Source organism: Aricia agestis, chromosome 17 (assembly GCF_905147365.1).
Source record: "Aricia agestis chromosome 17, ilAriAges1.1, whole genome shotgun sequence".
NCBI classification, from domain to species: Eukaryota; Metazoa; Arthropoda; class Insecta; order Lepidoptera; family Lycaenidae; genus Aricia; species Aricia agestis.
The window spans coordinates 6,263,562-6,280,982 of record NC_056422.1 but is presented as its reverse complement, the minus strand read 5'-3'; the positions used below and the strand labels follow the sequence as shown (position 1 = coordinate 6,280,982).

At 34.9% G+C, this 17,421-nt stretch overlaps 1 protein-coding gene across 2 annotated transcripts in view; it reads right to left on the bottom strand.

The window, feature by feature from the left end:
* The window catches only part of LOC121735255 (cGMP-dependent protein kinase, isozyme 2 forms cD4/T1/T3A/T3B), a 177,052-nt gene that overhangs the window by 97,239 nt on the left and 62,392 nt on the right, over positions 1-17,421 (bottom strand). For both annotated transcript variants that reach the window (XM_042126017.1, XM_042126018.1), the window contains exon 2: positions 13,708-14,281. In XM_042126017.1, the coding sequence (XP_041981951.1) occupies positions 13,708-14,162 (455 nt within the window). In that variant the 5' untranslated portion in view covers positions 14,163-14,281. The remainder of the gene's footprint in view (positions 1-13,707; positions 14,282-17,421) is intronic.

Below are 17,421 nucleotides of genomic sequence, written 5' to 3'. Positions count from 1 at the left end.
TATTATAAATCCATACTTAATAGTTAATACTATAAAATATGTGAAAATGTCTGTTTGTTTTTCTATATGTCTGTCGGTTTGTCTGTTACTTCTTCACGCCCAAACCACACAATCGATTTTGTTGAAATTTAAATTTCAACAAAATCGGTTGTGTGGTAGGTCTCGGGAAAAGACATGGGACATACTTTTTATCCCGGAAAAATGTACGGTTCCCGCGCGATAAATTACTTTTGGCGCAACGGAGTTGCGGGCATCATCTAGTAATGTGATAATACAAAATTTGCTATTTTGCTTCCAATATATAAAAATAAGTGATCCAAATACATACAAACTTTCTTGACAACATAAAACCATAAATAAAACTACACAATCTGACATGTTGTACAAAATGTATAAATTACTGATGATTGACATGAACACGATTTGCAGCTTGTTCGAAGTTTTAAAATTCAAATAGTGGCCATCGGTCTTATCAGATCTAAGGCGAGGTATATTTAGCATGGAGCGAAGATTACGTCTTTTTATGGCGATATAGGGCAATAAGCTAGTATGGCCAAGCTGCATATCTAAAGTCTAAATAATCCGAAAATATTATCATGGCTAGTCTATTTGTGTATGTCCATTGACCTTCACTGTAATCTGTGTTATCATGTCTTTTCTATACCAAAAAAACATACAATTGGTATACGGAAGAAGCCCGAGAGTTTCCAATGCATTTTGTACATTTGATTCCGAACTAAATGCAAAGGAAATGAAAAAAATAAGTTATTTAATTTCCGTCCTTACCTACCTATTTAATTATAGAATGGTGTTAAAAATCTGGGCGTTAAACACAGAATGTACTGATCGCAAATGATCCTTACTCCTTACAGAAAAATAATAATAGTTGATACCAAAAACTGCTCAATAATGTAATAGAAACTTTTTTGGTTTCTATCTACATCACAATTAATAAAAATCAAATCCCAAATTAGACACACAATTTAATATTATGTCACTAACTGGACAGTGTAACGTTACATAAAAATGTAACGATAAATACAGGTCGAGCCAGTAGAGCCTTATAGCGTAAAGTAATGAGTAGTAAAATTTTATTGCAATCAGATAGCTTGGCATACCTGCCCTTTAGTCGCGCACACCTGTAAAAGTTTATCTTAAGGGGGCGACTAACCCAAAATTGACGATTTTATAATTCATTTTTATACTTGAATATAAGCCCCGAATTGTTTCATTTTCTAAAATTAGATACTACATTATATTTCTAAGAATTCGATCTGAGCAAAAACAAGATATCTTAAAATTTTCTCTATAGAAAAAAATCACAAAGATGCATCTAATTTTCACGAATTTTTCATTTATTGCCATAACCGGGCAATGAAATAAGTTAATATTTTAACACATTGTATAAAATTCTATCATTGAGAAACCGACCAAGCGGATTTTTTAAATGTTGTATATTAATCGAGTTATTGAGAAAAAACTAATTTGTCGATGAATCCGCATCTTTTTCACCTGACATATGAAAGACCGGCTTGAGTGTGAAGAGAGAAGGACGATGTTTGATTTTTGGTTTAGTCGCCCTCTTAATCATAATTACATGCCTACAGGATTCGAAAATTATACTGAACACACATCAATATGAATATGCGGTTGGTCTGACAAAGCCTGTTTCCCACTTAAAAAGTGAAAACACATTATCGTATGCTTTGTGTGAGATTTTGTCATTGATTACTGTGAGGACGTTAACTAGAATTTGTAATTACTAGTGCCATGTGTGGTTCTCAAGCAAAAAGTTGCTAACAGAGATTTGTGTGAAAAAGTGAGGTTAGATTTAAGAGGATACCACAGGGGCTAGAGAAATGAAAAAAAAGTACGTGTAATATCTATAGCTGTCTCCCTTACCTCAAGCCTATACCGCAGAACGCGATAGAGACAACTGCAGAAAATCCAGAAAATCAACGATTGTTGATTTTCTGGATTTTCTGTTGTCCCCTGATTCCTTCTCCAAAACTTAACCGATTTAAGTACTTTTTTCATTAAAGATTAAAAAAAGACTTGAGCTGTGTTCCGATGTTTTGCTTTTTTTGTATAATTTAGCCAAATCTGTTTTCTGGACGTTTGAACACAGCGGAAAATCTGGCCATTTTTTTGGGTTTTTGAACGTTTATATCTTATTTAATAATTAAATTATGAAAAAAAAGAAAACATAGGGACATTGTATTAGTGGCCGTAGATATTCAAGAAAAAAATTATAACTCTACTAGCATTATCCAGGGAGGAAACAGGGGACAACGTTTGTATGGAAAAAAGGGCGGTGTGGAATCCTCTTAATACATGTAGTGCGCGTTCACACAACAATTCACACTACATGCATGAATAACTACACCTTCGTCACACACAGGCGTAACAAGGCGTAGTTTGTCATCTGTCAGTTTGTGCTCGCGTATTTTTACTGTCTAAATATTCTATTTTTTGTACAAAAATAGTTTATCTACGCATCTCAGCTAATCTTTATTCAACGCACGGCTTCTTGTAAACACCAAAACACACAAACGCGGTAACCTCAAGGCAGTGGGCCCAAAGTTGTCTAACATACGGGCGATAAGGACGACGGAAGGTTATCGATGCCTTGAACCGAGTTTTGACAATACACACGCTAATGGCACGTGTGGATGACCCTCTGCCAGGTAAATAGAGCTTATCGTATGGATCTATTCCGCTACAGGAAATAGAGAGGCAATGCAATGAGATATTTTAGACGTGGGAGAGCCATGCTTCGGCACGAATGGGCCGGCTCGACCGGAGAAATACCACGTTCTCACAGAAAACGGGCGTGAAACAGCGCTTGCGCTGTGTTTCGCCGAGTGAGTGAGTTTAACGGAGGCCCAATCCCCTACCCTATTCCCTTCCCTTCCCTTCCCTACCCTTCCCTATTACCCTATTCCCTCTTAAAAGGCCGGCACTTGCAGCTCTTCTGATGCTGCGAGTGTCCGTGGGCGACGGAAGTTGCTTTCCATCAGGTGACCCGTTTGCTCGTTTGCCCCCTTATTTCATAAAAAAAATGAAAAGAGCTTAAACACAAAAAAACTAATTAAATGCCGTTTTTAAGCTATTGCATAGCTTTACATCTCCCCCCCCCTCCTATGTAGTAGAATCTTTAATCCATTTCTAATATTATCCAATCCCCTACCCTATTCCCTTCCGTACCCTAGCCTATTCCCTTCCCTTCCCTACCCTCCCCTATTGCCCTATTCCCTCTTATGTAGTAGAATCTTTAATCCTAGTAAGTAGAATTATAGCAATTCTGCAACATACCACCGATTATGTTGCTGTAACTGTACATTCTCCGTTATTTAAATTATCCAGTGTCCATTCCTGCAACCCAAAATATCTTCTTTTATCGAAATCAGTAGTGTGTAACTAGTGTAACAAACTATAGGTATTTTAAATGGTTTGATTAATCGCTTTTTCTACAACTAAACTGTCAAGTGATATAGCAGAAAGACACAATCCTATTTATAATATTAGTTCTTGTGTTTATATCTTGAGTTATCTAAATTTTTAAGTTTACTTAAACATTACCGCTCAGTTATCGCGAACAGTTTTGCAACACATAATATGCTATGTGTAGAGCAGCTATCCCCAACCCGCGGCCCGCCGCGCGACGGGACTTTATTTGTGGCCCGCGTGATGTTAAACCATTTTTTCAAAATTTACGACCACCGGCAAAATAATGTAAAGTCGTCGTGAAAGTCGTGATTATTTTTCACTTTTAAATCGTTAGTTTTGAAGAACGCTTTTTTTAACCCTAAAATGTTTTGTTGCGGCCCGCGACTCCAAGACTTTAGACAACAGAACACGTTTGTGGCCCGCATGAAAAAAAGGTTGGGGCCACTGGTGTAGAGCATACACTCTTATCAACAACAGCTGTTAACCAACTGCAGCATCCGGCATGAGATAAACAAGCTTCTAAGCTTCGGCTTTATCTTAACAACTCAAATAATCAACGCGAAATACATTAATTAAATAACAAAAACATTATTATAAAACTTGATAAACTAAAAACTGCGAACGATTAAACATGTTATACAATTTTATTCTTTTAACAAATGATAGAGCCATACAATTATCTTCAGACTACAAAACAAATGGCGTGTAAAATATCCTTTTCCTGAATAACTTTGCTTGGAATAAAGCTTATAATTGTTAATACCAGAAAGAGAGCGACCACTTCAGACTCCTCTTGATGCACTTGGCTAATGTTTTAACATTGTTTAGAAAATAATATAGTAATTCCAGTCTCGTACCTTCTCAAAACTAAGCTACCAATTACCATACATTTAACACTTTGCGCGTAAAATTCGGCGGTACCATCAGGGGAATAATACGCTCTTTTCTTGCTCGATAAAGAGTTAAATATTTTACGCTGATATAACACAGTAGGTGGTATTGAATTGATGGTCTGAATTTTATGGATATCGCTCATTTTACCGACCGTAAAGGTTCGCTTTCGGCGGAGTTGAGTCATCCTATATATTGCCGCTTGACAAATTGTGGTATTTATTAAAGTTAAGATAAAATCAAATATTTACTTTAGTTGTAATAAGGATAAAGCTCTCTATATTTTACTTTCATGAACTTGTAGGATTCTGGTAGGATCCTAACAACTTTTAAAACTTTTACAACATTATATTTTATCATTAGTTGATACATTACTAAATGAACATGCGAATGCGTTAAAATGTACGGCTCTCTAATCTCGCGGTACCCCGCGCGTAAATAAATCATGCATCAGCTTCAAAACTGCTGCACCGATATTGATATTGGCAAAGACATAGAGTGGACTACGAAGCACATAATATGATACTTTTTGGCTCAGGAAATTGCACGACTACGGCGGGATAAACTTGGGCGGAGCCGTGTTTCTAATTCAAAATAGTAGAACTACTAGTATTCGTATAAGGACCTGTAATATTCATGAAATATGACTGGCTCAGCTATTACTCTATCGGGGTCAACACTCACGTCATAGACTTTGACTCTAACGTGCCAAGTACCCATCTTGTTGTATGCCATCATATTTCCTATTCAATTACAATTATGCAGTAATGAGAAATACTGAAGGAATAGTTGTTGTCAGACTATTTTAGTAAAAATGTAGTTCCATCGGGCATTTTTAACCGACTTCAAAAAAGGAGGTTATAAGTTCGACGCGTATGTATGTGATATTTCCAGAACTGCCCAATTTTTGAGTATGTTTGTCTATTTCAGTGTCTGAACAAATGTGTCAAATTTCAAAAGTGTATGTATGTATGTATGTTTTTATGTTTGTGTTCGCATATCTCCGGAACTAGAAGTCCGATTTAAGTGATTCTTTTTTTGTTGTACTCGGTATTTTTCAACTTAGGGAATACTTTAAGTTTCATCAAAATCGGTTCAGTAGTTTTTGAGATAAGGCAATTTTAATTCTCAATTACGTACAATTTTGTTTTGAAGTCGGTTTTACATTTTTAAAATATATAGGTACTATTATAATTTATAGTCTGAAGTGTACAGGGTGTAACAAAACTAAGTAGCAATACTTCAGGATGTGTATGTGTGCCTTATATAAATAGAGTTCACTGTGAAAGTTGCAGTGCTGAAAGAACATTTTTGTGATTTGTATAGGCAAGCGCCCTATATGCCACAAAGTACGTCTTATATATTTGCATCAATGTTTACTACACGTAAATAACTAATTATTGCCAAATATTAATATATTTAGTTAATATAACACTTTTTATATGGCGAGACGAACTCCAGAAAGTTCCCGATACACGTAAACAAGTAAACAAGTGTGGGAACTTTCTAGGAGGCTCGAGCATGTACCACAATAAACTTTTCAGATTTTCAGGTTGCAATGAGTTTGACACACATTGCAACCTGAAAATTCCTTTATAAAAATTCACTATCTTTTGTACAACTTGATCATGAAAAAAACTGGTAAGATAGCAACAAACATGATAGTAAGATGACATTTTATATTCATTTACGCCATCTCCTAAAGTGCTTAAGGTCTCCAAGGACTTTAAGCAGAATTACAATTAAGGTCTTGAGAACAATTTAAAAGTTTTTAAAACGTGTCGCGAATAATAAAAACTAGTAGACAACCTTGATAAGTAGATCACAAGGCGAAGGGGTTATCATAGTTCAACATTTACCGTAAACAAAATAAAACATTTTTACCTAACTATATGGAGAGAATTGTTTGTTTTAAAACATAATATTATTCCTGGAATTTTTTAATAAAAACTACACACCGCACTTGTCTTGACAATTGTTTGTATTATTTGAACATTTTCAATACATTTTGTGTTTCATTTAAATAAATAAATGTTTTAAACATTGTTATGGAATTTCAAGATGATATTTGTATACAATACGGTTTTTAGACTTGAGATTTGAGAACAACCCTGAAGTTTACGTTTTATTGTATTTTTGGCGCTCAAAAATCCTTTCCTCGTTTACAAATTGTCATAAACCGTAACAATAAAATGGGAAACATACGTAATTTATATATAATTTACAGTTATTACATATGTTTTGCCGCGGTAAAACTGCTGTAATATCGTCGTAAATTGGGTGGTGATTCTTGTTTTAAAACTTATAATATTACGATACAATAAATATGGCGCTCTAAATATTCAATATAGCATGTAATTCGATTATTTTGTCAAGGAAAGCAAATCCGCAGTTTTACGTTTTAAAAAGATAGTTAAATGAATTTCGGTTTGTTTTATCCATACTAATGGTTTGTTACTTCTTCACGCCCTAACCAATGAACCGATTTTGCTGAAATTTGTTATGGAGATAGGGGGAGGTCCCCCAGTGGCGGACACTTAAGGATTTTAGGAAATAGTTCACTATAGAAAATAAAAAAATAACTTTTATTCATGAGATCTCAAGAGTAACAGAGTATACAATCAATAGAAACTAACAAAACAGCAATTTTTGCTTAAACATAATTAGGAACTTAAATTGAACTTTGGTGAAAAATAAATCAGTTTCTGAAAGTGGCACCTTGTACCAGACGCATATCAAGTCAAACCCGTAGCGCCGGACATAATCTGCGAATCAAACACCTAGCGCAGATATAGCAACCTGCGCATTCAGGAATGTCTGCACACTCGTCGTGAGCCCACCCATGACAGTTGGACCACTGTATCCAATCTTCGTCGTAGTCTTCTAAACTCATTTTTTGATAACACGTTATCGATCGCTTCTTGTAAGTTCTTTGGGTCTCACTGTCCTTTCTTTTTCACAGTCTCAATAAATTATTTTAGGTTAAAAATATCAATTAAAATAAAATACCTAAGGAGCATGTTCGTGTCCGGTACTGGGAGAAATGCCCTTGTCCGGTACTAGGGGACGAGAACGTCAAAAATTAATGCAATTCATACAAATACTACTATAAAAGTTGATATTTTTTTTAGATTACATGGAATATGATGTCATGTTTTGTGTATAAGAGAACGTAGCATAGTAGTATATAAAAAACCAAAAGCTTGATAGTTACCTGAATCTTATGCGGTGCATCGTTTTCCGGCCAACACAAACAAAAACCCTCTCTAGCTTACACTCGTGGGCCAGTGGCCTGCTGCCCTATGAGGTCCGGCGTTGAAACCGTCCCCCGCACTCCTCTCACACGTCTTTCAAGCCACCGCGTTTTAAATTATCAAAATATTACTAGTGTCCGACACTGGTGCCGTCCGGCTTTAAGGGACTTCCCCCTACTTTGATTCCTTGAAAATCCCTGAAAAATATACGGATCCCGCGCGATAAACGAATTTTAGTGCAACGAAGTTTCGGGTGTCATCTAGTAACTAAGTATATTGTATATTCGGTGAAATTATGAGAACATGGAAGTAGTGTATGCAACATGAATTGCAACTGTGATCCTACTGCCTACAGTATAATCAATAGCAAATATGATTTTGGTTAAAATTAACATGTTTCCTCTTAATTTTGTTGAGGAATTCAATATATTTATAACAACTTTATTTAGATACCTGTAAAAACTCTAAGAATGTTTTATTATAAGTATTCTATTTTTCTCGTCAATAGCAATTTTAACTAGTTAGTGATTTCAACGACTATAAAGAAAGACATTGTGTAAAAATACTGCAACTTTTATCTTAAGACCAAAGCAAATACTCGTTAAAATTATCACAAACTCATTGCATCTTTTTATCACCTTATTTCCTAGATAACAGCTATTTTTAACTTCTTAATCGCTTAACTATTATAACTCTACATTATAATATTATTATTGTACCAAATTTGCTTTATATAAAGAAAATGTTTTATCAGAATTATATGACTTGTATAGTATAAATTATAAACCGTTCATAAATACTATAATATTACCGTGTTTTGCCTACGCAGACACAGGTCTATAATTTCTTTGAATATATTTTAGGACAGGCACCTATAATATATCAAAATTACGCATGCAGTTTTTATGCGGTTTCGTTAAGACATATACCTAGAGAGTAAGGTTTTTGTTTACAAAATATAGCAAAAACTATAGGCCTTTACATCCGTTGTGGATGATTTATACAATATTTTCAGAGCGACGTCACGACTCCTCAAATAAGTAGTCCCTGAGACAATATTTTTAAATGTCCGTATGGTTACCCAAGCGCATATGGCATTCTCGCAACATAGTCGGCCTAGTCCAGTGGAAAGAACCAGTCAATACGTCTAGGACCAACTATGTGCGGGTTTCCTCACGATTTTTCCTTCACCGTATGCTCATTAGTATACGCCTCCACCCGGCTTCGAACCTGCACCCTCTAAGAGTGCGAACCAAAGGTCTACCCATTAGGCCACGGACGCTCTAAAAAATATAGCAATGAAACATTATATTAATTTTATTGTAGTAATAGCATTTCACGCAATACGAAAACATTTCGGCAAAATTGTTTGATAGTTCAGTTTTAGCAGAATATCATTGTTATCGTCAATTTATTGAACTATCTATTAATAGTATCTATCCCTATGTGAGATAAGATAGCTGAAATATTTTGTAAAAAATCCTATATTGCTGTGTAAGATGAACGACGATAGTGTCAAATAAAAAGCTCAGATTCAGAAGTCAGCCCTAGCCCCTAAGTTGAATATATTAATATCACCTCATGAGGTAGTAAGTACGAATACAGAATACTTAAATAAAAAGACCGACTGAGAGAAATAAATTTAATCCACGGTTTCAGTAATCGGCGGAAATGATGCACGATGGGTTTTAGTGGGTAAGCCCGGGTTCTCTACCGCAACACCCGGGGAGTCCCACATATTCTGGCGGTTTTCCCCCGGTTGTCGGGAATGCGTAACGCATTTCTCGTAGTAAAAAATAGTGTACTTTATATACAGGTTGTAACAAAACTTAGTGATAATATTATGTGTCCCTTGAGATAATTGTGAAAGTAGCAGCGCTGAGATATGACAAATATATTGTACTTAATGACCAAACTTTTCGCTCGATTTCCATTTCTATTATTATTTGTCTTTGCACGCCCAAAGTAAACCCATATAGATTTCTAAAAGCAGAAGTCGTTAGCTATATAATTGCTTTTATATCCAAATATAAGGGGGAATGCCAAAAGCAGGGTTACTGACCTATCACAATATATTTTGTTTGGACCTGGCTAATATAAAAAGAGGCATTGCTATGTGTTTTGCACTTAATTTGCCACGATTTGGCGATCATATTTATAAAACTATAATATTAATAGAAAAGTAACAATAATTATTGTAGTTTTAAAAAAATAGTATAAAGTTTGTATACGGAATTTTTGCAGGATTAGTAATTTTGTCAGATAATGCCAATCCCACAAAAGTAGAAAGTTGGAACACGCGTAACATTGATTGACACAATCAACCAAATAACATAATATAATTCATACTTTGTTCGTCATCTGCTTTTGATTAAATTACTCTTATATCATGAAAATCGGTCCGTCAGAGTATTCAATGTAAATTCGTTTTAGAATACAATACAATATATGAATAAAAGAAAACTTTTGCTAGTCGATTCTAGTTCATCGTGTGTGGTATTGAAAAGTAGAGCAGATCGGCCACAGGGAAAATTGCTTGTTGATTTCTGTAGCTAATGATTGCGACTGTCAACGCTATGCACTGACCCCAAATTCTTGGAAAAATGCCAACTTCTGCACATTAAAATTTTTGTTATTAAATGCTACAGTTTTTAAGATTAATTTTATGTTTCTGAAATATTAACTCAGGGTTTCGTTTAGTAAATCAAAAAGTTGCATTTCCCAGAATTTTCATCTGCGTACGCACCGGCTATTAACGTTCAGTTATAATATTTTTAACCGACTTCCAAAAAACGAGGATACTACTATTTCTGTACACAATATCTTCATTATTTTGAAGTCGGTACCAGTTTTAAATATAAAAAATATTTTGTCATAGAACTCAGTATTATTAGCTGGTACCGTCTTCAAAATAATGAAGATATTGTGTACAGAAATAGTTGAGGTTTAGGAGAATTATGCCTAAGGCACTTCAAAGAGTAAGAATTATTAAATTATTTAATACTTTTTGTTCATTAGAAATTATTATTGTTTTTTCCCTGGAAGTCGGTTTTAATTTTTTGTTAAAAATAATAATTACTATAGGTATAATTATTATATTTGTAGCTTCTAAATTATTTCTACCTACTAATATTAAAAAGAGACAATTCTTTATTACTTACAATGAACTGGCTCCAAAACAATATCGAGATTACAAAAGGAAGAATAATAATAGTACATTTATATTCAAGATCATATTTATTATAATACTAAGTTTGGCGAAACAGGTGAAGTTTTTATAACACATAGACCTTATACTAGCAACGAGTAACTTCTCTACAAAGAACACGGTAGCGAAACTACCAACGATAGAGTGTAGAGAATGTCGTATTATGCACTTCCTATCTACGACCACGCACCAGCCAATTATATGCAGAATAAAGTTCCTAGGAGTTTCATTGGCTTAAGGCGACGCCTTGATAATTTGCCTGTAGCGATAACGATTTTTTTCAGCAATGACTATTGACTAAAGCTAAGAAATTAAAGTTCATTGTCAATATTCATCATGTCTTTGTCTTTGAATTATCCACAGCATAAGTCATAACACATTGGTCAACTTTTATAACACAGAATAATCAATCAAAAAGACCTCTGTAAAAAAGGGATTCCTATTTTGCCAACAGAGGAGAGTGATTTATTGGTTCAAGCATACACTTCAATTTGCCCATAGCTTATATGAAATGTATTGATGGTTTTTAAATTACGCGACAAAAACCATTTTGTCGCTTACGCCCTTTCCAATTTTTTTGCTGTTCCATTGCTTGTTTTCTATGAGAGGCCAGCCCGGCCTTTCATAGAAACCAAGCAATCTAAAACATATCCAACACGTTTTTTTACTTTAACGCGGCGTCACCTTAAGAGCATTTTTAAAGCATGAATTGCACCAGAACCATAAGATCTATACTTATTATTCCAAACTAATATTATTATTACGAAAGTGTGGCTTTCTGTTTTGTTGTTACTTCTTTACGCCTAAACCACTAAACCGATTTTGATATATTTTGTTATAGATATATTTTCAGTCTCGAAATTGGACAAAGTATAATGAGCTCTACCTCCCGGTAAGATCTTTTTGCTCTACATTTCCAAACTTCAAACAAAGAGGTCCTTAGTGTTTCCAGGAACGATAACAGTGGCTTACCCGCGTGAATAATGATCATGATACAAGTGTGTGATACATACAAATACGTATCTTAGCTGTATCTGTTAGCGCGTCTAAGTAAAAAGTACTAATATTTGGCATTGGCAGTCACGAGATTATTATTTGAGTGTTGTGAATTGATCTAATGAATAATCTACAACAAATGATTGTGATAATCATTGACAAATTGTTTTTGTGAAGTACGGATTGCACGTACATTGACTCTTTCGTTCACTCATCCCTAATCTGGAAAACCTTTCTTCTCTATTAATAAAAATTGTTATATCCTTGTTACTGTCGTCTTACTCGTATATGTTAAGATTTAGCTATTTGAGAGACAAAGATGGCAATATGGAAAATAAACATCTATTAAAGAGGATCGTTTACTCGTCAAAGCCCGATACCAATATAATATTAAGAGGGCGACTAACCCAAAAATTCAAACATCGTCCTTCTCTCTTCACACTCACGCCCGTCTTTCATATGCAGATTCATCGCCAAATTAGTTTTTTCTTAATAACTCGATAAATATACAACATTTTAAAAATCCGCTAGGTCGATTTCTCAATGATAGAATTTTATACAATGTGTTAAAATATTAACTTAGTTCAATGCACGGTTATGACAATAAATGAAAAATTTGTGAAAATTAGATGCATCTTTGTGATTTTTTTCTATCGAGAAAATTTTAAGATATCGTGTTTTTGCTCAGATCAAATTCTCGGAAATATAATGTAGTATCTAATTTTAGAAAATGAAATAAATCGGGGCTTATTTTCAAGTATAAAAATGAATTATAAAATTGACACTTTAGGGTTAGTCGCCCCCTTAAGAGAAAGATAAACATAATGTATGTAGAGATGTATGAATATAACATAAATTTATTGCTTTATTATTGTTTTATACTTAAATAAGTTTTAATCGTATTTGGTAGAGATTAGACTATAACGATTTACAACATGTGGAGTATTAAACTAGATTACGTTATAAATTACTTTAGTGCTAAATCTAGCGACTTGTTAATTGGCTTATATGAGAATTGGGCTATATTGTTAAGATTGATTTATAAATTGTGCATAATGTATTTAAACAAGTTTAAAAACAAAATGTATAATGTAAGTTGTAACGTACTATTAGATTGAAGTATTTTATTGGTAGATTCTCTACACAAAATAAATAATGATAATTCATTGTTGGTTATGTTTTATTAAGGTATTTTGCATCTAATTGAATTTTAATGGCTAAAAACGATTACTGTTATTTATTTATTTATTTACGATGCTTAAAGTGAAATATAATATTAATAATTATTAAACGGTTTAAAGGAGTTGCATAGAAAATTAGAATAGTTAAAATAGTTAAACGTAGTATTTAATTGTAGAGCATGTAAGAGTAATAGTTGGGGAGAGGGGATTTTGGGACAAGCTCGAGCGTGTCAGATTAAGCTTGTATAGGTTTCCGACATGTGTCTAGTTATCATGGTCTAGAAATCAGATCCCCCTCCCCTACTATAAAGAAATGTAGAGTCTCAGATTTTCGCTTGTATCAAAATGTGCCGTGTTCATCTAAAAATCTACTTTTTAACCGACTTCTATCATATTTATTCATAAGAATCGCAACTTTTTCAATGAACGAAGACGGTAGAAATACGTAAACATAAAATTAACTCTTTCCGAAATCATGTTTTTCTCTGTACAAAGAGTATTCAATTTGAATATATTATTTGATAAGCGATCATTAAAGATAGTTTTGTAACAATTAAAAGCATTCAAGCGTGTAGTTTATGTCCGACCACTTATGTAGATAATAGATATCGCTAATTCGCCACTAATGTTAAACAATCGACATAGCTAACCTGTCGATACATGTGGAAAATTTACATCCAGTATCGCGACGTTTCGAGTGCCTTACGATAAGATAGAGATAACTCACGTTTCGCTCTTGTCGTAGACGGGGAAGGTCTGGTGGGCCAGGTCCTGGAGTGAGGAGCTGGTCTGCGGCTCCGCGGAGATACCCTGGGCGCGCTGCTTGCGCGGCCCGCGGGACCTGGCGTACTGCTGGTAGGGGAACACGCTCTGCAGCTTGTCCAGCTGCGAGCGCAGCTCCGACATCTCCTGGTCGCGCTTCCTCAGGAGAGCCTCCAGCTCCCTGATCCTCTCCACCAGCGGCTGCATGTCGTTCGACACGGCCGCGTTCGCGCAGTTCTCGTCGGCGTTAGCACTGGGAGTCCCCATAGTTCCGTTCTCGCGGTACGTTTCGTCCAATGCACGTCTATCACCATTGACAGTTGGGGCCACGGTTAAAGTCTGCACTACGGTCCTGGGTTCATCGTCAGCAGCCGCTCGCTGTGACGATCCGAAGCAGAGGGTGTCGAAGCAGACCCGCATTCACTCGGTTTGGGGGGGGAGGGGGGAACAGTGGTCGCGGCGGTGTCGTGCGTCGCGGGCGGTGTCGCGCGTGCTACTATCCCGGCGTGGCCGCTAGCCCCGCGCGCCGCTCTCGCCACCTGCAACATTATCAATTACTATTTTGGAAATGCTTCATTTGTTTGTTGTGATAACGCGCCGGTGCACGCTCATCAAAGAATTCATTTGAAAGTTGTGCAAATAATACGCTCAAACTTCTTAATTTATCCGCTGCCGGCTACCGTATTGTGTAAGTTTTATTTATTGTCATAAAAAGTTTTTTTTTTTAATAAAATATGAGTGTCGGAATCCAGTAACAATTTTTTTAATAATATTAAATTATTGTTTACTACTTAGTAAGGACCATGTAAGTACCAAGTATAACATTTTTACTTGTTTGCGCCTTTCGATTATAGAAATTATAGGGACGAATATAATTATAATAGAATTCGTCACTTCTGTAATTAATAGAGTTATTTTACATTTGAATTGCCAAGATCTCTCCGCTAAAATATTTCTGAATGACATACACTCAATTGGAATTTGGTTCAAGACTTCATAATCAACATACAAATAAAAATTGTTTATTAATTATAATCTAATCACTGCGGATGATACGATTGCTGTAATCGGTCATTATATCTGCCGAAAGATAAAGAATGTCTATTATTAGAAATTAGACCACAATAATTATTATCAATTATGTACATATTATGTAGAAGATGTAAAAAATTATGAAGAACTAATCTGATTTTAAAAATTACGTGTTCATGGAAACATGTAAACCGATACTGTGACGATGACAAAGCAATGATAATTGTAGGCATGGTTATAAAGAATTGCAGAATTAAAGTGACGTTTCTCGTCAAAAAAAATATCCTATTCATTATTGTAATTGCTTATCAGACCTACAAGCCTGTTTTAAAAACAGTTACCTAGAACTATTACGCCCCTAAGGGTCAATTCAGACCGCAACGCGACGAAGCGACGCGAGACGCGGCGCGGCATAAAATATGAATTTGACAGATTTCAATTGCGTGAGACGTCTTGCGAATCTGTCAAATCCATATAAATTTATAAATGCATCTACACGTTGCGTTGCGGTCTGAATCAACCTAAAATGTAGAGTTCAACTGTTTAACCCTAACGCCATCCTGAAAATGTCTTTAAGTATAATTTTGCATCTGGCCGAAATGACGTGATGACGTGTTCCTATGTCAAATGACAATCATGGATGCCAATACATTAAAATATCCTTGTACCACCCTCCAGCTACGTATGCATCATTTTACCTAAACTATAGAACATAGCTCCATTAGTCTAGATACCTAATGAAAAGCTTTCTTCTCATAATATTATGTTGCTCACTTAGTTAAAAATATAGAGAGCCGTCTTCAATTTTTACTGGCAATTAAAAGTTTAAGAAATATAAAACCTGGGATTATATTATGTTTTTTCGCGAATTTATTTAAAATAGAACTTAGAACTTACAAAGTATGATAAAATAAAAAATCGTACAAGTTGCTTTACTATAAGCGAATAGTCATATCAAAATATCTCTAAATTGTGGCTGGGTGCAGCTGACCTTATTATAACCACCTCCATTTTCGTAGTCAGCCTAAAATTTACGTCAAGGACATAAAAAAATTCAAATAAGATGTCTTTTAAAAAAAAGGAATGATGACGATGATAATTTTACGCACGATAACCATTGCTGGCTTATCAGTTCAATGCTACATCTCTGTTCGACGCGCGTAAGTATTCTCAAACGGATCACCTGATCCGCGCACATGATCCCTATCTAATCTTAAACCTATCTACTGACGGTACGGGGTATCTTATCAGATTTTTAATATGGAGACGACTTTAAAATAGTTCTGTAATCTTATTTACGTTGAAAATAAAGTTATCTGCTTGCGTAATAACTTCTGAAATCTGTTCAAGGAATTGGAACCACTTATTCGTTGCGTTTGTTTCAAGTTTATCTATCCTTGTATTGTGATTGTTAGATTGAAACATAGGGAGATCGCAGACGGCACACTTTTTATGTGATCGAGTCTGCGGCGCACATAAAGTCTGCATGGCCGCGCCATGCCGACTGTATGTGCGCCGCAGACTCGATCACACAAAAAGTGTGCCGTCTGCAATCCCCCTTATAGCGATTTTTGGGAATCGTTTTGTGGTTTCTTTCTACTTCTGTTAAAATAGCGTCGTTATGTTTACGTTTATATTGCTGTAAAAGAACAAACAACGAAAAATCTATTTCAAATTAAAATTGTTGGCTTGCTTTTCAAACCAACCATCAGGTTGGCTTAACAACGTTATGCCTTCTATTTCCAACTCCATTAGACAAAACAGAGTTTCATAGAGGTATCTGTGATAGTGTTTGTGAATTCATGGATATTGATCTACATTCTACATGGGTCTAGATTTAAATCTAGACTGTTTTTAGCATTCATCATCATCATAATAATCATCATCACCATCATCATATTCACTTTCTGATTTACCAGTTAGGTACCTAGATTTTTTTTGTAGTTGTATTGTTCTTGAGGTTTAGCTACGCTGCAGCTGCATCAGGTATTGCCAAAATTTAACACAAATGATTAATTCTTTGAATGACCTAAAGTGCTCCAATTTAGTTTCAGTCAAGTGAACAAATATTCAAGATCAAGTTGGTGATCAATTATAACAATCCGGCAACTCGCCAATTACTATTAATAGTTTTCAATTGCGAATTCACTTTGAATAATGTCTTATAACTTATAAGATAGACAGCTGTTATTTTTATATGCCGTCAGATAAAATAAAAGTCGCAATGAAAACCGCTATCTTTGGTAAATACAAGATATTGCTCGTAATCATACATTTTACGAGATAATATTCCATGTCCTTTATTGGGAATTTATTAATCATCATACAAAATTTTCATCAAAATCGGTTCAGCGGTGTCAGAGAGATATACTTTCGATTAAGAAAGTAGATTACCATGACCAAGAGTTCCTACAAACACGTTGTTATAAAATTGAGGTTAAACCCTATGCAACAAAAAAAAATTTTGAAAATCGGTTCACAAACGGCGGAGTAATCGTTGAACATACAAAAAATATATAATGGACACAGACGAACATATTATATTCTCCTCCTTTTTGGAAGTCGGTTAAAAAAATAAACTTTTTTTGCAACGGCGGCGTAGTAGCTCTACGCCAATTGAGCTTTACACACCCAAGTATAAATATTT